Source organism: Quercus lobata, chromosome 6, assembly GCF_001633185.2.
Source record: "Quercus lobata isolate SW786 chromosome 6, ValleyOak3.0 Primary Assembly, whole genome shotgun sequence".
NCBI lineage: Eukaryota > Viridiplantae > Streptophyta > Magnoliopsida > Fagales > Fagaceae > Quercus > Quercus lobata.
In genome coordinates this window covers 42,733,241-42,755,614 of record NC_044909.1, presented here as the reverse complement: position 1 = coordinate 42,755,614, position 22,374 = coordinate 42,733,241, and the positions used below count along the sequence as shown (strand labels likewise).

Below are 22,374 nucleotides of genomic sequence, written 5' to 3'. Positions count from 1 at the left end.
GATTTGGGTTATATCCAGACACATATTTTGTGAGACGCTTCATGCATGTTTTGGATTGGCCCATTAACTGCTTGGGCCAACAGCACAACTAGCAGGCCAGGCCACATCCCTGTAATTTTATTTTTGGTAGAAAGGAACTTTCATTGAAACAGAGGAAGATACAAATCGAAGCCCTGCACTATCCAGGCCTAAACAAAAGAGCTACATGGGGAGAAATTAGAAGTTGCTCATGGTCGACAAGTGATATGATCCATCATTTCATTAAAAAATTTTTATTTGTTTAAAATCATTGAGTTATAAATTTTTTTTAAACAAAAACTAATTATTGATTCAGAATTGTAAACAAATGAAAGTCTTTTAACGAAATAGGGGACAAATAAAATGGTCTAATGTATAATTTCTCCTACATCTGCTATATCGCATCTGTTACTCACTATTAGCTAAAAAAAGAAAAAAAGAAAAAAAGGTTTAAATATGTCATTTGCTAACAGTTTGCCAAAAGGGTCATATCGATTAAAAAATCCAAATGGAAGTGCTTAGTGTTGCCAAAAACTTCCAAACCCTTTTCCTTTCTCTCCCTCCCAAACACCGCCTCAACCTGAAGTCTATGCAACGGTTGTAAAGCCCATGCTCTGAGTTTGATTTTTCTGCTCTCTCTCTCTCTCTCTCTCAAAGAACCCTAATTCGTAGGTGAGTACTTCTAGAATCTTCTATTGCTTCAATTGTTATCACTTGTATGTATTTCCTTTCAACTTTTTACTTGTAATTGTTAAATAAGAAGATCATATAAAAAGAAAAAAAGTAACTACTTGTAATGGCAGGGAAGTATGAAGGAAATTGTGACTGTTCAAGTTGGAGGGTTCGCCAACTTCGTTGGCTCTCACTTCTGGAACTTCCAGGTATTTTTTACTCGTTAAACCCTGTCCCTTCTTTAAAAAAAAAAAAATTGTTTTTTTTTTTTTTGTGATTCTCCACATTTTGTATTCAGCAAATATACTGGTTCGTCTATAAAAATTGTTCACATTGGAAAAAAAAAAGTTGGCATTTGCTGAAATTAGTGTTCAAAATATGAACTTGATCAAAGCAAATAGAAAAAAAAAAGGAGTATCACTTTCAAAATATTACACTGTTTCTTTTTGACTTTGAATATGTAACATTTGAAAACCAATTACAGATTTCGCATTTACACGAGTTCTTAATTATGTCAATGAATTATGGGATGACAATTTATTGATTCTCTTATATAACATGGGTTTGCGAGGTTTAATTTTGCTCTGTCTGATCCATTGGAACTGGAGTATGTTATAAAGATTGAATGTTGGTCAGTTTGGGCGTTAAATTGAAAATATTACATCTCGGTTTGCAAGGGGTTAAAGTTACCTTTGCTACTCTTGCTTACGGGGAAGTTGGATTTATTTAAAAATTTTATAGGAAGTTTATAAAAGTATCAGGAAAATCCTAGTTTGCAGATTGAGGGAAATGTTAAAAATGCATTGCTATCCCAGGCTTTTTATTTAGAAGGAATTCTGGTGTATCATTCTGGTAGACAGAATAATTTGGTGACTTCCCCATAGTTCATGTCGTCAAAGAAATCTGAACTTTTCCATTTTATTTTATTTATTAAACATCTTTTCTCATGTGCTACGCTGCTACGATGTACAAATAGCATTGTTGATGAAGGGACGAGCTTTATATTTAAACAGGTGTTTGATTTCAACTTAGATACAGTCCTATGTTCACTTTTCTGTGTTGTCTATTAAAAGTCCTTTTAGCTTGTGATTACTGTAGCTCTCCTAGCTGTTGAGACTCAAGACACAGTCTTAATCTAGGTTCTTTTGCTAACACCAAGGAATAAAATTATCTCTTGATAAGGTTATAGGATATTTTAATTTTTAATTTGTATTTATTTAGGCATTTTTTAAAATGTGATATATTAACCTCATGTGCTTGATGCTGAAGGATGAGTTGCTTGGATTGGCTTCGGACCCTTCTGGTGATCCAGTCTTCAAGAATGATGCTTTAAATATGGATGTGCTCTACCGTACTGGTGAGACACAACAGGTGAAGCGTTAGGACATTGAAGTTCAATTTAAGCAGATATTTTGCAATTGTTTTTACTTACAAGCTTAAATTGGTGGCTGACTTGTTTTAGTACGTTGGTATCAGCAAATGTGGGAAGAAATCTATGCAGTTTTTGTTTCGATATCCATTTAGATATTAGTTGTGTGAGTCCATCATCAACTCATTGTTATTGAAAGTTAGCTTAGAAAAATATAAGGTTCTTTTTATTAATAGTACACACTTTTCATGCACCCTTTTTTTTTATGACGTGGAACCTCACCAATGCAAGGCCCTTTGGACCCATCCTTGGGGAGAAAACCTTGGATACATGGCCCCACCCGCTAGAACCGTGTATTAGATAATCTAGGGGAACTCCTAGTGGGGATTGAATCAAGTTGTCTAGGTCTTCAGCTCATCTCAAGCCTTCAACCACTAGGCTGCACCTTGATTGGTTTTTCCAGCACAATTTTTAAATCCTTGTAATTTGAATGTTGCATTATGCTTGAAAGGTTATATTGTATTTCTTTATTTGACTTCATAGATCATTTAAATCTTCATTGTGTAATTCTTTTGGAAGCTCCACCTTTTGTTTGTTCCTTTCTTTAATAAGATTTTATTACTAAGAAATAATTTTTTTTTTAAAATTCCTTTTCTTTTCAATGAGTGGAAGATTCTTTTTTTTGAGATTAATGGCATTTTCCTGGTGATAATTTTCTTGATAACTGAAATTATTATTGCTAGAGTATTATTATTTGAAATTATAATATTTCAGTTTTAATGCTTTCTCATATTTAATTTCTATGCTTTCTTATGAAGAAATATTTACCCTTGAGGTTGTCTCATCACTAGACCATTGTTAGTTGATTTGCAGCAAATATAAGAACTTGATTTTGTCATTTCTAACTTGCATGGCTTTTGTAAAATACATTGCTAACAGCATTGCTGCCAAAACACATGCAGGGCACCCTTACCTATACTCCTCGCCTGCTTTCAGTTAACTTCCAAGGTAATTGATTTATATTCGATGTTAAAATAATACTCAATCTAGTTTCCTTTTTCCTTAGGCAATGGGATTTATCTGAATGTGATAGTAGAACTTAGGTTGACTAGAGTTTCATTTTCTGAATAAGCTGGTGCCCTCTTGCTTGCTGTCCAACTTTTTACCTCATCTCATCACTAGGCTTTCTAAAAGTGATGCCATTCTTTGCTTGTGAGGTGAAGCTCAGTCTTTATACATTAGTTCAGCACTAAAAGAATTGTAGAACTGGATTGCTCCCAAACCACAGTTGACACTGAAACAATTCAGATATGAATTCTGTGTATTGGATCATTGGTGCTTGGGTAAATGTCTGTAAGCCTTGTGCTGGCCATCTATGTGCAACTCTGAACTTAATTTAGTTCAAGCCGGCACTTTATCACCATCTTCTGCACTCTGGGGCTACTTTTCAACTTAAGGGTGAAATTGGTAGGGCTAAAACATAAACATTATGGTTATAGTGCACCCAGACATGATCTTGAGGATGAGAATGGCATGGTTCCTAGATATCATTTTTCTGAAATTCATTTTCAAATTCTGATTGTGAAACTTTAGACAGGTTTGTTTAGATGTTCATCCCCAAGGTGCTGAGAGGAGAGCTGTTCTATTTTGCTAATGGTGGCCTGTTTTGTGTGGGGGTTAATTATAACTTCCATCAATGTTTTTGCTATTGCCTTATTGTACACTTGTAAAAAACATAATGATAGATTACATTCTTTCTTGGCTTTTATTAAAGGGTAAATTACAATTTACTCTCTTGTGGTTTGGCCTTATCATCATTTAGTCCACAAAATTTCAGTGGCACATTTGACCCCATAAAGTTTGGATTAAAATGAAACTGTTAAGGTTTTGTGCAAATTAACAGATTCTGCATTTTTTGGACAAACAATTTATCCTCTTATGCTTTGACACAATCACAATTTTCTACCACGAGAATTTTCATTGTTACATTTTGACTCCCTAAGGTTTGGATTAAAATGAGTTAGGGTACTTTGGAGAGAACCCTAATGGTTTTATTTTTGTCTAAAGCTTATGGGGTCAGATGTAGCAATTGAAAGTTTGTTGGCTAAACTGTGATAATATCAAAACATAGAGAGGCTAGTAATGCATGCTTGTCACCAAGTGGGGCATTAAAGTGGTTAAATTTGTGTGGAATTGCTAAGGGTTAGATGCAGAATCGCTGTTATGGTTTGTCCAAGTCTCGTGTGCAAGCCCCTCACCCTTGGGGTTGAAGGGTGATGGCCATCCACCATGGGTGGGTAGCTATGCTATGCATCTGGCTCACATTTGTTTTGTTCCCTTGGTATTCTATGAGATTTTTTTTTTTTTAGTGTTTCTCTTGAATAATGTGTTAAGTTTTGATATCACAGGATCCCTTGGATCAATGAGTTCGTTTGGTACATTGTATAATGAGGTTGCATCTACACCACCAGATGTTCTCACATGGTAAGATTACACGCACACACATGAATGTTTGAAATGATGACTTCATTACTGATCTAGGTTTTTTTAGTAATTAACTTTTAAGGTGGCATTTTAAAATAGTTAAGCTCTTTGCAAATGACATGCTTTTCAATTTTCTAATATTTAGAATTAAAACAATCTCAAGTTAGAAAAGCGAATGCCTAAAAAGGATGTTCCCCTTGATAATATCTTTTAATGGTGACTTTTCTTTTAATAGTGTGTTCTTTTAGTCTGATTCGACTGTAACATGATTTGGCTTCATTTATGATGATATAAAACATAGCTGATAGAATGTCATTTACTCTATGCATGACCAAAAAAGCCTCATTATGATGATACAAAATAAATCATAGCTGATATAAAGTTATGTCAGCTATGATTGCCACCTTAGATGCTCATATGATCTATTTTGTGCATAACCATCATTTCCAATGCAAGCAAACCCTGGAGGCTTTTTTGTGTGCGTGTGTTTGGATGTTGTTTTCTACCAGAAATTACGTGCTTTTGGCCCTACTGGTATTAGATGTTTTATTAGATCACTTTATCGGGAATACTGATGATAATGCACATCTTAGATATGTGTACATCGGTGGCATATATGCATATACTGCAATTTGGGATCAACTGTAATTCTAGTATGCTTTCTCCTACTTACATTTTTTCATTGTGGTAGCTTGTACCCACTGTATTAATTTCATTTCTCTCCCCCCCACCCCCTCCTCTTCCTCCCTCTCTCCCTCCTTTCCTCTTTCGGTTTTCTTTACTTCGATAATGTTGCTGTGGAATATAAGTTTGATATTGGATCTTACCTCATTGTCTGATTATAATATGTCCATCCTTTTTAGTAGTTTGTCAGCCTATGTACAATTATGGACTTTATGTGATTTCTTAAAGGTAGAGGAAGATCAAAAATTACATTAGTAGAAGCAATAAAAAATTACATCAATTAAGGGAGTAACAGAGAATATGACTTTAGATAGAGTAGAATGGAGGCAAAGAATAAATTTGGCCAATTCAACTAATATGTTGAGGATCCATAGCCCCAAAATTTTGGGACTAAGGCTTTGTTGCTGTTGTGCTGAATTTAAGTCAATGTGTAAGTTTTAATGAGTCAACAAGTCTTATCTGACCTTTGACTGCATGATGTTGGAACTAGGGGGTGTTTATTATGCAAGTTGTCTCTAGCGAATCATTTTAGGCTAATGTGAAGCTTCTTTTACTGATTAATGTTATCTATTCTAGAGAACTGTTCTCTACAAACCTATCTTGGGTTTGTGTCTCTTCAACTATTTTTCTATTCTCCTGTTTCTTTGCTCTAGATCAGCTCTGGCAGTTCTTTGAGTACTGTGTACTGCATCAAAACCTAAGGTTGGGGTTGCAGGACTGGTAATGTTTTATTGTGCTTTTTAAATGAATTGAATATCTGTAAATCAATGCGCAGGACTGGTAATGTTTCCACTCATGCATCTGAACCTCGAAAGAGGAATCTGTTCTTGCAAAGATTGTATGAAGAAGAACGGGATAGTTTGACTCAGGAGAATGCCACCAATGGTGGGAAGAATAAACCCCAGAGAGAAATTGAGGATGAGGATATAGTTGAATTCTTAGAAAATGGAGTCCAATATTGGACAGACTTCTCAAAAGTTCACTACCATTCTCAAAGTTTATATGAAATGAGTGGATTATGGATGGGTGTTCAGGAATTTGACAGTTATGGAATTGGAAGGGATACCTCTTGGGCTTTACGAGAAGAAATTAGTGAGAGGCTTCGCTTTTTTGTAGAAGAGTGTGACCATATACAGGTATATATTAAAAGCTCCTCGCCCTTTAGAACGATTATGTCTTTGATTTTTTACATTTTACCCCAATATTGAAGAAAGATATGGTAATCAGGAATATTCACTCTATAAAGCTCAAGATTGATAATATCTTGCCGCATGTTCCTTGAAGTTATGAGTGGGTGAAGGTTTCCAATGTCCCATCTATATATGATGATTATATTCTTATAATTACGACCGAATTACCCGATATTTTATGAGACCAAGTTATCTTTTGATTTTCTTATTAAAATAAATAAATAAGATTTAAAAAAAAAATCTTACTGTCAAGGGCCTTATAGCTCAATTGGTATCTCATGGTGTTTCCAACGGATACGTCTAGATTCAAATCCCTCCCTCCCCTGTTATAACTATCAAAATCTCTTAATTTTCTTATTGAGAAACTTCTTTATCTTTTTTCTTATAAAGTTTGTATAAGTACAAAAATCAATGAAGAAAGTTATAGTAGTGTTCAGGTGCTAATTACTTTTGTTATATTTCAATTATTATGGGTTTAAGAAAATGGGACCTTTTTCTTGGAGTGATTAATGATTTCCCACGCTTGAGTTTTGTAAAACTTGCAGTGCTAAGGTTATTGTTGCCTATAATTTAAAATTGCACCCAATAACTCATTCCAGGATGTGTTTTCTCAAATGGGGGCATTGTTATTGCCACTTGTCAAGAAGTTGTAGTCTTTACAAGCAAGGTTGAATTTGTAGTGTTTGTAAGTTTTGCATTACATGTCAAGGTATCTGAAATAATCAGATAGAGCCTAAAGCTGATATTGCTGCTCTTCATCTGTGCTACTTATTCATGTTTTTTTTAACCATGTTTCCTTCTTGTCATTAATACTCTATCCATATTTGGTGCAAAGATGTCATTTTGGAGTCCATTTGTTTTTAGACATTTATTTTTTTGGAGTTTTGTAGACCATACAGTATTGTCTGTGATCAGTATCTTTATGGCTATAGACAATGTTTAAGTTTTGACTTGCCAAGTCTTTAGAAGGTTTGTGATCTTCACATGTGACAGTACTACTCAAAACATCCTTAGCTGTCAAGAAAATGATTCGGTATTTACCATATGAACCAAGTTTATTTAAATGGTTAGAATCTAGCTTCATGAACTTTCCCTGGCCTTTTGTATGAGGAATCCTAGACCAAGTGCTTGTTTCGTTTAGCCTTAAAAAAAAAAAAAAAAAAAAAAAAAATTGTTGATGTACAACTTTATAAAGCTTCATTTTTTTTCTAGGTACAACTGTACTTTTACCCAGCTTAATTTTTAAACAAAATAAGTCAATGAAAATAAGCTATAAAACAAACCAAGCTCTAAGATATAAGTTTGGGTGTAGGCACCTTGTTGTATGCCTGTGGATGCAGGGATTCTCAATATGAATTGTGATTTGATATTTATCCTTCTTTTTCTTTGTTGCTGAACCTTTGGTGATTTTGACAGGGTTTTCAGTTCATTGTCAACGATTCAGTAGGCTTCTCATCTGTAGGTGCCGATTTTCTAGAGAATATTGCTGATGAATACACAAACACACCTGTGCTGCTCTATGCTGTTAAGGATCCTGGTTCTCACATGATCCCCAAAAGCCAAAAGCAAGTGGTCTCTAAGAATCTTCATGATGCAGTTTCATTTTCAAGACTATCATCCTTTTGTAAACTGATTGTGCCAGTTGGTCTACCCTCCTTGGGAAGAAGTAAGTTATACGATATATGTGGAATGTATCGTTTCAGTTTCAGATGTCTCTCTACCCTTCCTCAGTATTTCGTTGTTGCTTTTCATGTGCCATTTCTTTACCCTTTTTTACTTGCAATTTTTGATAATAATAACAAGTCTTTTCCTGGCATCCAAACAACACCCCCTCCACCCAGCAGGCACCCACAGACCCAACCTTTTCTTTCCCCTATATTACAAACTAATCTTTTGTTCTTATTTTTATGAAGGTAAAGCTTCCACATTCCTCTGCGTTGAAGATGAGAAGCCTTACCACTGCAGTGCAGTTTATGCCTCTGCTCTGCACGCTATTAGTCTCCCTTTTCGAATGGAACCACTTGGTCCCAGTGCAGATTCATGTTATGTTTCTGGTGCTGTTGATATCCATGGTGTTGTAGAAATTTTAGCAGGGCAAGCTAGACAGAATAGGGTGACCATTCTCGATGTTGCAATGCCTGCACCTTCTTTGACTGGTAATATCTGAATGTCTGTCACATTTAAGCCGTGATTTTAAGTGATGGGTTTGGGTAATTGACTAATTGTTCAAAATTTTTAAATCCAGGTAAACAGGTTGAGCAATCTTTCTTAGGGAACTTGCAGACATTGACACCTGAGATATCAGAGGATGTGGAGGACTTGCAGGCGGTGGAATCCATGACCATCCATGGAGCTCTTGGATCAGGTGCTTTGAAGAATCTGTTCACATATCGCCATCTTTATTTTTCTCATTTCACTACCTTCAGTCCATTGTTAGTTCTGGAGATCAAGTTGAATTTACTGGCTCGAAGAGATTTGAAAGTGTTAATTGAAGGGTTGAATTTGTGGAGTTGGGGGGTGTCCTCCTATGGGATTTTCAGGATCATATTTATCTTAATTTAAGATCACAAAATTATAAAATGCAAACTCGATGGACCTTTAAAGCCTGTTTTGTAAAGGCTGAGGAGTGATGAGTTGGCTGAAGACAAACTTGTTTCTTTCCCCCTTTTTTTTGCCATTTTTAGTAAACTCAAAATTTACTGATAAATTTAAGACAGAGAAGTCATCCTGACTTTGCTTGCAGGACACACTTTAAGTATGCCAGGCCACATTACCTTGTTATAAAAGACTCAGCTGCTTTTTCTTAAAATATTTTGTTGGGTATGTGCTTTTTTTGGGTTGGGGGGTAAGAGGGGAGACAATATAAACACTAATTTTTGTCTTATATTTTATTTTGGTGCTTATGAAGTGTCCATGCATCTAATGCTTTGACTTATTGTTTTGTTCTACAGGAGGACATCGGGCTCTAGTTTCTGAAGTGAAGGATATGGTTCGTGCTGCTTATGAAAATGCAACGACAAGACCAAGGTTCTGCAATCTGTCAGTGGCTCTTTGTCCTCTTCCAATACCTTTACCTTTTCCAAAAATATTTGGAAACCTTGTTGGCCAACACGGTGAGCTACTGGGTAGTCCAGTCGATTCTCCATTGAGGGGGTCACTTGACGTCCATTCCATCCCTTTGGCGGCTAGACTACGTTCTAGCAGTGCTGTCTTGCCATTTCTGGAGAATAGATTGGGGAATATTCGGAGACTTGGAATTCAGCAAGGGGCAGCTGGGGCTGAGATAGTTAGAAATTTGGGCTATGGAAAGGATGAATTAGAAGACATGGGGGAGACGCTATCTAAAATGGTTCTGGAATTGGATCCTTATTCTCAGATGTCTTCTGATTCAGATTAAGTTTCTAGTTTGTGTAATATTTGGTTTCTTTTTCGTTTGTTTTCTCCACCAATGTACATTTCTTGAAGAAAATGGTTCAATTTTGCCTTAATATCACTCTGCCACATTTAGATATTGGGATGCCTTTACAGTTTACACAACAGAAGACGAAAAAAAAAAAGGGGGGGGGGGGGTGTGTTGTGAGATGGAGACAATTAAGCCTCCTGGTGAAGCAGTATTACGTAAACATATTATCATGACGAATTATATGGTTCAACTAGTTGGATTTATTTGTTTTTCAATAACTCCAGATAGTTGACAGGTTTCACAACCATTTAGTGTTAGGTGTGATTGGTGTATAATAAATTAATAATAGTAATATCAGTCGTTGTCTTATGTGAACATAATGTTGTACTCATCACAATCTCACATCAAATGTGAAATTTGTCAATGCTATACTCATCACATCAGACGTGAAAATTGTCATGTGCAAACCTACAAGTGTTCTTGCCTTTCCCCTATAGCAATGTTATTTTTTGTAGGAAAATTTCAACCATGTTGCTGTGGGCAGGTGGAGATAATAATTAAAGTGGGGGAAATAGTTTTACATTTGCATGGATGAGAGTTTAAAGCACAAGTTGTGGAGATTTGGGAGTAAAGTCAAACCTTATAGTGTGCTTGGATGAAAAAAAAAAAAAAAAAAAAAAAAAAAACACTAAGGGTGTATTTGAATACTGCTTATTTTGTTGAAAATTGAAAACTTATTGCTGAAGATGATAAAAAAAATAATTTTTGGATTACTATTCATTCTCTCAAATACTGTTGATTTGCCTTAATGCACTGTTCATGGGACATGAACAGTGCAAGAGGCGGCACTGGTTCAAAAAAAAAAAAAAAAAAAAAGGCAAAACGCTAAATGGGGACGCTGGATGTAGGATCCAAACGGATACTAAATGCTCCAATGCTGAATAGATCAAAGTGAAAATAAAATAAAACCCTAAAATTTTGCAAAAAATAGTTAAATTTCGCAGCATCCTTCTAAAGTTTACCTACAATAATTTTCGCATCTGTGACAAGAAGATTACAAGTGTGTTTTGAGGCTCCTTTGAGGATGGAACATCAACAATTTAAGCACGAATTTCTTTTTCATCAAAGTCTCACATGCTTGTTACAATAGAATTAAAATCTGAAAATTATGACATTCATACGATCGAAACCCTCCTCTATTAAGCCAGTTTTTACTTGAGACAATATTTCAGTGAGGTCCAACCTTATCAAAATCATAATTTTATTTCATCTTCTACTAAACAATGAAATACAACCCGTCCCATAGCCACAAACAGAACCTAAAAATCTAACCTTTAAAACATTTTTGGAAGAAAAAAAACCTTTTAAATATAAAATAAAGCAAACATAAAAAAATGGAGTACATTGAGACAAATTTTTATTTATTTATTTGAGAACAAAAATTCTTAATCCCACTAAAAGTGTTCCACCTTATAGATTATCAAGTTATGATAAAGACTTTAATTGAACTAGTTGGATAGAATATAGCACATATAATAAGACGAAAATTTTATTCATTTAAAAACTAAAATTCTCTATGAGTTGTCCACTTTAAATTTCATCAATTAAATTATGTCATATACCTTATGTTCTTTCCATCTAAACTTTAATTATTTTGCATTGAAAAAAAAAAAAAAAACTAGTGGAGTGTACAGAATGGAACACACACATTCAAAGAATATATTTTTATTCATGATTTCCATCTAGCAGACCTAATGAAAGAATGCATCCCTCAAATGGAAGGACAAAAAAGCTAGGAAGGTCAAATAGCAACAAAAACATCAATCAACATGACTAACCTAACTCCTACCCTCCTTGCTTTCCAACTTAGGCTGCTGAGGCTGACTTTGTTGGCCTTGTTGTGGTTGAAGATGGTGTTGAGGTTCAGCGACCCGTGTTTGAATTGAGTAAGGGTTTTCAAATGTGCCCAAAGCCAAAGGAGACATGGCAGCAGCAGCGGCATCATTCCTTTGATTATACCCATTGGGATTGATCGAACCCAGGTTGGCCGCTGGGTCAAATCCAGTGTTGAGCCTCACAAACTCCCGTTCCTGTTGCTCTCTGGCAGCCACAGCCGCAACCATTTTTTGTTCCTCAAAAATATGTTGCTGCATTTGCAACATATGTTGTTGTTGCTGCTGATGATGTAGTTGCCGCTGCGTTTCGCGAATCGCCAATTGGCTACCATGCGTATCAGCTCCAGTGGGAATGTAAGGCAAGACTGAAGAAGAAGAGGAAGGGTTGTCCAGGTGCTGTAGTTTTGGGATAAACCCTGGTGGATAGAGAGTAGGGTGGAAGGCCTGACCGCTCGACAATCGTGCAAGCTCCTGCTTGGCATTGTAGAGACTGATCTGGATCTGTTTCAGCTTGTACTGGAGAATGGAAATGATACCCACGCAGCCATAGACTGGATCGCTCAGACGAGCCTCTGCCTCGTACGCCAAGGAGTTTACTGCGTCCTCACGCTGGAGAGGGTTGAGTTCATTCAGAATCTTGGCAACATTGCTAGCTCCAAACACATTGTGAACATTAGCAAACTTCTGGGGCTGGTCCGCTGGAAAATAAGGTGCAAACACGCAGTCTTGCGTGCACTTTCGCCTTTGGAGCTTGCATGCTGCGCATGGCGAATTTGAAGATGACATTTTCTCCCTCAATTTTTAGAAATTGAGAGGATCCTGTTAAAATTTAAAAACCAAAATTTGGTTCAGAAAAAAAGTTGACAAATGAATAAATCGACTTCTTCTTTGAAAATACTAACCTTGTAACTTTGTTGACGTAGTCAAGTAAAAAAAAAAAACTTCATTCACTAAAATAAAAATAAAAAAGTAAAAAAGATTCTTAACATGGTATATTATTGCAATATCCCCTAATTAATGTGCTGGATTTTATTAATTATTTTCATTTATTAATTTACTTGTTTGAAAGATATATTTAAAGTTAGCTTAAATAGTTAATTTATAAAGTAGTTTATATATATATTATTGGACAAAATTTGGCCACAAATTTGTTTTTACTCCAGCTAAAAAAGAAAAAATTTACATGGCTGAAAATTTTGAAAATTTTTTGAAATTCTAATCATATTCTTTACTATTCAAGCATAAACTTATTTTTAATGCATAATTTTAGATGATAAAAATTTGAAATTTTAAACATTTAATTATGATATAACTATTAATTTTTGATATTCTTGAAATTTTGCAAGTATGAAAGATATAAAAAGAATTAATATATCCTCCATGCTTGCAAAATTTTAAGAATATCAAAAGTTAATAGCTGTGTTATCAATTAAATGTTTAAATTTCAAGTTTTTTTTTTTAATTTAAAACTATACATAAAAAATTTATTTTATAGATCGAATAATAAATAATATCCGATTAACATGAAATTAATATATATATATTTATATATATATATAAGAGTAGAGATCTCATATTGGAGAGTATGAAGTTGTGTCAAGTGGCGCATTCCTTGAAATACTTTTTATTTAGGTTTCTACTTCAAAGAGTTTGTATTTATATCAAATTATTAGTTCATTGAATCAACTAATAGAGTAAATGTATATGCTAATTATCTATAGTTGTGCATTAATTATTTATATTAAATGAATTTATAAGATTATTTTTATAAACTTTATTTAAGAAATAACTTTTAGTTGGAATAATAATATTAGATTTACAATATGACATTATTCCTCATGTTTAGTTGCTTTGACAAAAATTGACACAAAAACTATTAAAAAAAAAATTAAACATTTGTGAATTCACTAAAAATTAATCTTAACCCTTTAAATTTCCTGATTCCTTTCAGTGACATGTGATATATCTATGTGTGTGTGTATGTGGAACTAACATTGTGTTATTTATTTTATGTAATTAGAAAGATAACTAATAGAGTGAATATGTTTATTTTGTTATATTAATTATTTTAAGCATAATGAAATTTTAATATCATTTTTCTAATATTTATATGAGAAACAATTGATTTTTTTTTTTTTTTTAATGTGAGGAACAATTGATTTGAAATATGGTATTCTTACTAAAATTTTAGTTGTCTTTGCAACTATTGAAACAATGTCCAACCAAAAGGGAAAAAAATAAATAACTTTACTAACACAAAATCTAGAATGTAAAAAAAAATAATTGATGGATATTTGCATTTTTTGTAGGCATGAAACTTGCCTATTTATATGACCCAATATATCATGCAATTTTCAATTTAAAAACACATATATATACTATGATCAAATCACTACATTATTTTTAGTGTCTTTCTATTTTGTCTATAAAATAACTAAAGATTACCCTTTTTTACAAGGAAAGCTATTGAAATTTTTTTTTATATACATTGGTGAGAGATTTAAATTTGAATGTCTCTATTAGAAATTGAGATGCCAAATCTTGTTGAAATATTGGAGAAAACTAAAATGAGTGCAATTTAGTTGTTAGATTTTCAAAAAATGTAACTATGTTAATTTTTTCAGTGAAAGTTGTAACCTTAGGTTACAATTAAGTTTATAGCCAAATTTTGTGTGATATTTTCAAAATTTTCATCCAATAAAAAAATATTGATTGAAGATTAGCTACAAACTTGCCAAATATGGGAGAAGTTAATCACTATGGGAATAATTAAAAAAAAATACAAATATCATAAGAGTACGAGTATCTATTAACAAGGTATTTGTTAACAAGGGTATCCATTAATCTAGTGTATCTATTATCAAGGGTACTCATTAATCCATTAACAAATATCATAAAGATATCTTGTTAATATGATAGATCATGTATTTTTTTAAATAATAATAGTAACAAATGCTTAAAGAAACATAGAATCTTATATCGGATTACCTTTTTTTTTTCTTTCTTTCAAATGTCAGATCACAATCTTGGCACTTTTTTCTTTTCCCCCTCTCGGTGCTAGTAATGCACTGACACCCCTCTCACCCCTGCGATTTCGTCTGCCCTCTCACGGTGCTAGTAATGCTTTATCACCCGTTTGATAAAACATAGACTCCAAGAACAGAAAGTTTTCCAAGAACAGAAAGTTTTTAGTAGAATGAAAAAAAACTGTTATAAGAAATGAAAGATGAGAGTAGTGTTCAAGTGAGAGAGAGCATTTGATCCGATTTTTGAGTTTCACGATCCCAACAGAAGAAGACTGGGAAAAATAACATGTGTAAATTTTAGAATAAATAGAGAGAGATACGTATCATAACAGAACCGGTAAGGACTGTTTCAGGAGAAACATACAATGCACTTCGAGATCCTCTTTATTTTTAAGTCCGCTCTATTTCTTTCATTTCTTCGTAAAAATCTTTTTCCTCTTGGATTTAACAAGCCTAAAAACTGCCATGTTATTTAAAATTTTAAATGATGCGTAGCGTTTGAGAAATGCTACGTCCACAATATTTTTATAACATTTTTCACAATAAATCATAGGTGGTTAGTTGTTATTGGTTCAAATTTGAACTTAACACTAAGATTACTTTTTTTCCTCAACAATAATAACCAGTAACAACTTATCACTTATGATTTGTTATAAAAAAGTTATGAAAATATTGTGGATATATCATTTTTCGGTAAGTATGCCTATAGAAGAATGAGAAAAAGATAAAGATAATTCTCATAGGATCTCTCCGTTTAAAATTGATATGGAGAGGATCCTACCGTTTTGGTTTCAATCTCAGCTAAGCCCCATATGCTTTTAAACATACCCATGCAGTGTACACAAATAAAACTCTTTCTTCCCTTATCTCTAAGGCTTCGTAGGCTTCCCAAAAAAAATCTCTTAGGCCTCGTAGCCTAATATTCATTATAAAAAATATAAAAAAAAAAGTCGTAGCTTAATCTTGACAAGTGACAACTCACCTAGCCTAAAAGAATAAAAGGGTTTATGTTATATTCAAGTTAACCTTCCTTTTTTTGGTTTTTTGGTATAACGCTTATCATATTTTATTATAAAAAAAATAAAAAATAAAAACTCGTAACAATGATAACCCAGATAACAATACGTACTATTTAGTTATTTGCATTTACCCAAGATCTATTTATTTACTTCTTTAGTAGTTGATAGTATTTGTTTAAGAAAAGCGTATATTTCATCCATATTTGTTTAAGAAAAGAGTATATTTACTTCTTTAGTAGCTTTTAACCATGCGAATTTTATTAATGTCAGTTTATTTGTTAATTTTTTTTGGATATTTGTTATGTGTTTAGTTTAAGTTATTTAAACTAATGTTTCTAAAAAAAAAAAAAGGTTATTTAAACTAATAAAGTAAATAAATAATAATAAAAAAAAGTAATGTCATACATTATATAAGTCAACAAAAAACATATTTTTATATATAATGTTGCATTATTTTATGCTTTTATTTTAATCTCAATTATAAATAATTTAACAATGAAAATTGTGCACTTCATACAAAGCAATTCATGGGTACTACTATGCATTGACAATATCTAATTATTTATCTATATATTTTATATCATATCATATCATATACTATATAATAAAAGTTAGGTTTAGAAATCGTGGTTGCACCAAGTAACTTCATCAAATTGTAAAAAATTGTAGAAAATTCTTTTTAAAAATAGATATAATTTTTCTTCTCCTATAATATGTAAGTTAATAAAAATCATAATTTGATTACAATCCAAATTATATTTTAATTTGATTACAATCCAAATTCTTCATCTAATCTTTTATTAAAAAAAAAAAAAAAAAACTGATACACGTTTATATGATTTTAACTTCTCCTATAATTTCTAAATTGATAAAAATCATAATTTGATTACAATCCAAATTCTTCATCTAATATTTTATAATAAAAATCTTAATTAAAAAAAAAAAAAAACCAGCAACATAGTACACGTTTAAGTTGAAAAAAAAACTCTTAATTTTAAAAAAAGGTTGGCTGCCCTAAATTGCAAGAAATTTATAGATAAAAACAAAAACAAAAAAAAATAAATATTAAGCCCTATGTATATCACTATATCCTACTTGAATTTGATCACTAATCCTTATCAAATACCACTTCCAAAACTAATTAGATAAAGCATGAATACAAAAACTTCTAATTAAAATGAATTACAAGGATCAACAAAACTAATTTGATAAAGCCTAAGACACCTAAACAAAAAGGAGAATATGCATAAATATAAAAATATATATATAAAAAAAAAAAACAAAACAAATGACAAAAAAGGAGAAGATAATTTGATTATAGTTGAAACACTATCCACATCAAATACCTTTTTTTTTTTTAATACAATATAGAAATTTTACTTTAACATAATCTAAGTGTATATTTATATGAAACTCCCTCCTGAATACTTGAACCTCAGTTCTTGCCCTTACACCCTTATACTTGTGGAATAACCATTGCACCAAGGGTGTACAGTGATTAAATACCACTTTTAAATATTAAAGTTTTAGCTATTATATATTGATTTCTTTTTCAAACTAAATCTCTCTCTGTTTGAAAAAAAAAAAAAAAAAAAAAAAAAAAAACTTTCTCACTCCCTCTCCAAGAAGCGGTTTGACATGGAAGACATCACCACCCCTACCATAGGCAAGTATTTTTTTACACTATACATGCACTTGATTTGTCTTTCAAACATGCATACTATTAATTTGGTTGTGTATTTTATAATCATTTGCAAGATTTAAACAAAAATCCATTATGAATTTACGACTATTAAGATCTGTAGATTCAGCCAATAAAAGAGAAAGAGTAACAGATCATATAAGTAATGAACAATTGATGGCAACCAATATAGTCATACATTTATTGTACATAATAAATTTGTATCAATCTACTTCAATTGTGTACATTTATTTTATAATAAATTTGTTGAATACTTCAATAAACTAGGATGCTAATGCTGTTGCAAATTTGCAAAGACGTGAAATACCTAGCAAAAACTCTAAAGACATACCTAATATCAATTGGATCAATTGATAAAAGACATTGTACAAGGTTAGTAGTTTGGGAGAATTATTGCAGCCTTAAGGTATGATGAAAAACTAAATATTATCAAATAAAAAGCCTACAAATTTCAAAATGACAAATTTTGCATGATTACATGTTAATTATAGTAATTATATAAAAAAATTATTACAATTAATATTGTTATTTACAAATAATTAAAAATACATTGTTTGTTCTATATAGTTTTCTTCACTATTGAATTCCTAAAAAGAGGATTGCCCCATGCACATGTTTTGATTTGGCTTCACCATTAGCAGAAATTACAAACAAAGATACAAACTCTGATACATATGAAGCAGTAGCTCAACAATAGCTCAATTTTTGATGCATTCATGGACCATGTGGCGTAGCAATTAAAAACTCATTATTCATTTCTTTATAATAATTATTTATTTTGTTATTGTTTTTCAAATAAAATATATATTTTATAAGATTACGATAAAAACATGCAACGCACAGGTTTTTAACTAATATATTATAAAAGTTGGATCATGGTGATGTACAAAATCATGTAACATATCCCTTTATTAAAGCATATAACATTTACATATAGTAAAATTCTCAATAAATTTAGGGTGATATCGACTAATAATGATATGTGACAAGTTCCAATTTGATTAAGAATGGAAAAATGAAAAACCAAAACCAACAATTTTTGGAAAATTAAAAGATCCTTATTACTTCAATCAAGAATGAGTTATTGACTAATCAGGATCTTTAAATATTCCAAAAATGGTTGGATTTGGTTTTTCATATATATATATATATATATATATATAATTGTAGTGGCCCAAAAGGCCAAGATGTGTAGTTCACGTGCATGCAATGAGGTGAAGTGCAATTTATGAAATCATACATTGTCTGGAGAAGCACATAAAGGAGATCTCATTTCAATATTTAGAAGTCTTTTCTTCTACTGTTGTGTGCTTTGGAGGAAAACAAAACTGTGAGGTTCTAGTACTCAAAGCAAACAATATTCTGCATTACCCAAAGCAAATGTAATTTATTAAAGAAAATTGTTGAACGTGTATATATATAATATATGGTATAGTAGTAAAGGGTTCCATTTGAGTAAAAGAGATAACTCTTAAATGAAGAGTTCAAGAGGAGAAACTTCTTGCAAAAAGTAGGGCTAGTTTTAAAGTGAAGCATTTTATGAAGAGATATTAGTTTCTTCCAATATCCCAAGTACTCATTGAACACTTCTTTGCAAAATTATTAATTTGATATTTGTATTTTTTAACAACTAGCCTTGATTGAATTGCTCTCTTTGTATTAACAACATTATGATCATGCCAAAATCATGAAATATTAACTATGATATCGACATGTTAAAATTTCATGCAAAATATGGTTATATTGTTATGAAGATTTTTCATAAGCACAGAGAATTTTAAATATAAAATAAAAAGTTTTGAAAATTTGTAAATTATAAATGATGTTATTTCTATTATATACCTAAATTTAGTTTCAAACAAGTCTTTTCAATTCTCGCACAAATTCATAGTCCGCAAAAATAGGACCTAGTCTAAGGCCCACTCAACACATTTTGGAGCCTAATGCAAATGTAAAATATATAATTATTTAATATGATACATAAATTAGGAAAAAAGAATCCAAACTTTATATAATTTAATATATTAATACTATTTTAATATATTTATTGTAGGGTCACGATTCGTGGCGGACCGTAACAGTGTCGGGTTCGCACGTAAAACGGCCCTAACAATATCATTTGTAGAGCGTGGGTTTGAAAGGCTAGGCCTTAATCGATAGGCGATGGGTTTTTCATGGCGTTCATACAAGGTTAAACGATCGTCACCCCTAGAGTACTTCTCCTGGAGGTGGGCTGGGAGGCTCTCGTTTTTTACCATTTTTTCCCAGCCCCTTCCCAAAGTTACTTAATTTTCCTTTTATACTCGCCTATGTTCATTATCCTTCATCCACGTGTAGGGTCAATCTTTACATGGCTGATACTTATCCCATCAGTCCATCCCCCAAAGTCGTTGGGGGTGGTTGTAAGAGCCAAAGAATGCGGCCCTGTCGGGTTCAAAACATTAAATGACAATAACAGCAGCTTTCCCTGGATATTTTAGATCTTTCTTCCATGTTCCAGTCCTATACCGTTTTTACCCTTCCCTTTGGGGGTACTGTGGGTCTGCCGAGGACTGAACTACCCTCGGCGGTACCCAAAGGCTATTTCGTTGAACTTGAGCCATAATCCTCCTCGGCTTGGGCCTTTGGACTCTCCCTGGGTAGATGGGCCTGGCCCATAAATCATTTGCGCCCCACATTTATAAAATGTATTTTAAAACTTTTAATTATAAAAATATTGAAACAATCATTATCAAAATAAATATCATATTTTAGATTATTATTATTATTTCTCTTGGCAATGTTAGACTTTAGTTATTGAATAATGGATTTCAATAATGAATTTGTCTTAAAAATTATTAATTCTAATTTTAATTTTGATAGAGAGAGAGAAAGGAAGATTAACATTTTTGGGAGATTGAAAATTTTTACACTTTTAAACTTCTGCAAACATAGTAAAACTTATTAATAAAATATTCAATATTAGAAAAAATTATAATTTTTTTTTAATTTTTTGGGCTTTAATTAAAATTTATTAATTTTTTTTAAAATTCTAAATGAGAGGCTTACTTTTTTATTACAATATATTTTTTTTTTGCAACAATTTAAGACAAATAGATATAATATATTATATTTTGGGGATCTTCTTCTATTTTAGGTTGTTTATAAATTAAAAAAAAAAATTAATTTAGGTTGAAGGGGGGCAATAGGCGTATGAAAGATTGTGATTTGTGTAATATAAAATGAAGTATAAATATTATTAGGATAGATGATTTTTATTTGTTAAATGATAGAATACCTCTGTTTGTTTCGATGTTAAAATCTAGAAAATGAATCATTTTGCAAAAAATATTTTCTATAAAACCATCTCATTTTCCTATATTTAATAGCAACTTTAAATATGTTGGAAAATGATATCCTAATTTCCAATATTATTTAATTTGCAATGAGATAGTATTTGTAGGGGTATTGGGCCCAGAAGCTCTTTATCTTTGTATATATTGGGCCTAGGGCACAATTCGAGGACGAAAGGTCGTCCGAGGAGAAATAAATATTGTCAAGGGAGTCTATGTTAGTGAAAGAGAAAGTTGATTTTGGTCATAAGGGCCCAGGAGGATGGGCTGAGGATGAATGCCTCCTCGACTGACCAAAGCCGAGGTCCGAAGAAATGGTCTGCTGTAAAGAGGAAAGTTCTAGGAAATTCTATTGGTACGGATAAAAATTACAGAAACATAGGACAGGGGGAGTCCTAAAATATCTAAGGAGAAAACTGCTACTACCGCATTAAATGCTCTGTAGCTAATTTTCTGGCTGCATTAATGTGAAAGTGATACATGAACAGTGGTTTTCAACCTTACAACTACTACATAAAGACTTTAGGAATGTGCTGATGGGACAAGTATCAATACCAACCATTTGGCCCGCACGTGGAGGGTGTAGACGAAAGGTGGAGAGAGTATAAAAGAAGGAGGCAATGAGAGAAAGAGATCGAGAAATCAAGAGAGAAATACTGTAGCAATCAGGAAACAAATTTGTAATCAAACTTAAGAGAAATATATAAGAACTAATCTCCTCGCACTGTGTCGAGGACGATTTTCTTTAGTTTAAATCAATCTATTTTTCCGTTCTTGTCATTTGAATCCACTTTATTTGTCATCCAACTCATTTAAGTCCAGTTTTCCAACTCACTTTTTACAAATTCATTATTTTAGGCTTTTTGGACCTAAATCCATCCATCATTTGGGCTAGGAACCAAATCCAGTCCTTACAGTATTGTTTCCCAATAAAATTTAGTGAAAAACAATTTCTAAAAAATAAGTCATAGTTTATTGTTACAAAATATAATTTTTCTTTGACTCAATTTTTCTGATGCTAAAAAATACTAAAAAATGCAAAAATTATCTTCCCACAAGAATTTCCAACTAAACAAACATAGCCTAAGAAAGCAAAATGTGAACAAACCATTTCACGCAATCAATTAGCTGGAACACGAAATCCCAATATTTAAATACTATAGGAAAGAATTTATATCAGCCAAATGATCGATCAGTTAACATGGCTCTCATATGAGTTTTATAATCTTGTTCAACAGTCAGAAAATAAATCTAATTGGAAAACCCGTATGGATTGTCACCCTGCTAGTACAAATATGACAATTATTTTATGGTGCGATTGTCCTTATCTTCATTTCTTTAAATTCTTTTGGGCAGGTGTAGATCCTCAACAATCATTATAATAATAAAGTTCCAAGTAAACAAAAAATTAAGGGTGCACATGCTGGTACAGTAAACTAGCTTAAATAAACAAAAATTATAGGTTGAACATGTTGACCTTAGATTGTATTTCTTTTTTCTTTATTAATTAAAGTCTTCTTAACAACCAACAAAGAATAGAGAAAGAGTGAAAGAAGGTTTGGCAAGCTAGGCAATGAAAT

General features: G+C 32.2%; 2 protein-coding genes across 3 annotated transcripts; one reads left to right on the top strand and one right to left on the bottom strand.

The window, feature by feature from the left end:
- The first annotated feature begins 461 nt into the window (after nucleotides 1–461).
- LOC115994158 (protein misato homolog 1) lies at nucleotides 462–9,928 on the top strand. Of its 2 annotated transcripts, none has more exons than XM_031118221.1 (10): nucleotides 462–690; nucleotides 827–899; nucleotides 1,960–2,061; nucleotides 3,022–3,067; nucleotides 4,468–4,543; nucleotides 6,003–6,363; nucleotides 7,834–8,083; nucleotides 8,331–8,573; nucleotides 8,663–8,782; nucleotides 9,369–9,928. In XM_031118221.1, the coding sequence occupies exons 2-10, from the start codon at nucleotides 828–830 to the stop codon at nucleotides 9,812–9,814; spliced, it is 1,716 nt and encodes a 571-aa protein (XP_030974081.1). In that variant the 5' UTR covers nucleotides 462–690; nucleotide 827; the 3' UTR covers nucleotides 9,815–9,928. The 2 variants fall into 2 exon arrangements, with proteins under 2 accessions (XP_030974081.1, XP_030974080.1); XM_031118220.1 differs by having other exon boundaries at nucleotides 822–899.
- A 1,581-nt stretch (nucleotides 9,929–11,509) lies between these two features.
- On the bottom strand, nucleotides 11,510–15,170 carry LOC115994157 (protein LATERAL ORGAN BOUNDARIES-like). Its single transcript, XM_031118219.1, has 2 exons — nucleotides 14,704–15,170; nucleotides 11,510–12,534 (listed from the first exon to the last, which is right to left on the bottom strand). The coding sequence occupies exon 2, from the start codon at nucleotides 12,499–12,501 to the stop codon at nucleotides 11,659–11,661; it is 843 nt and encodes a 280-aa protein (XP_030974079.1). The 5' UTR covers nucleotides 12,502–12,534; nucleotides 14,704–15,170; the 3' UTR covers nucleotides 11,510–11,658.
- Nucleotides 15,171–22,374: the final 7,204 nt, after the last annotated feature.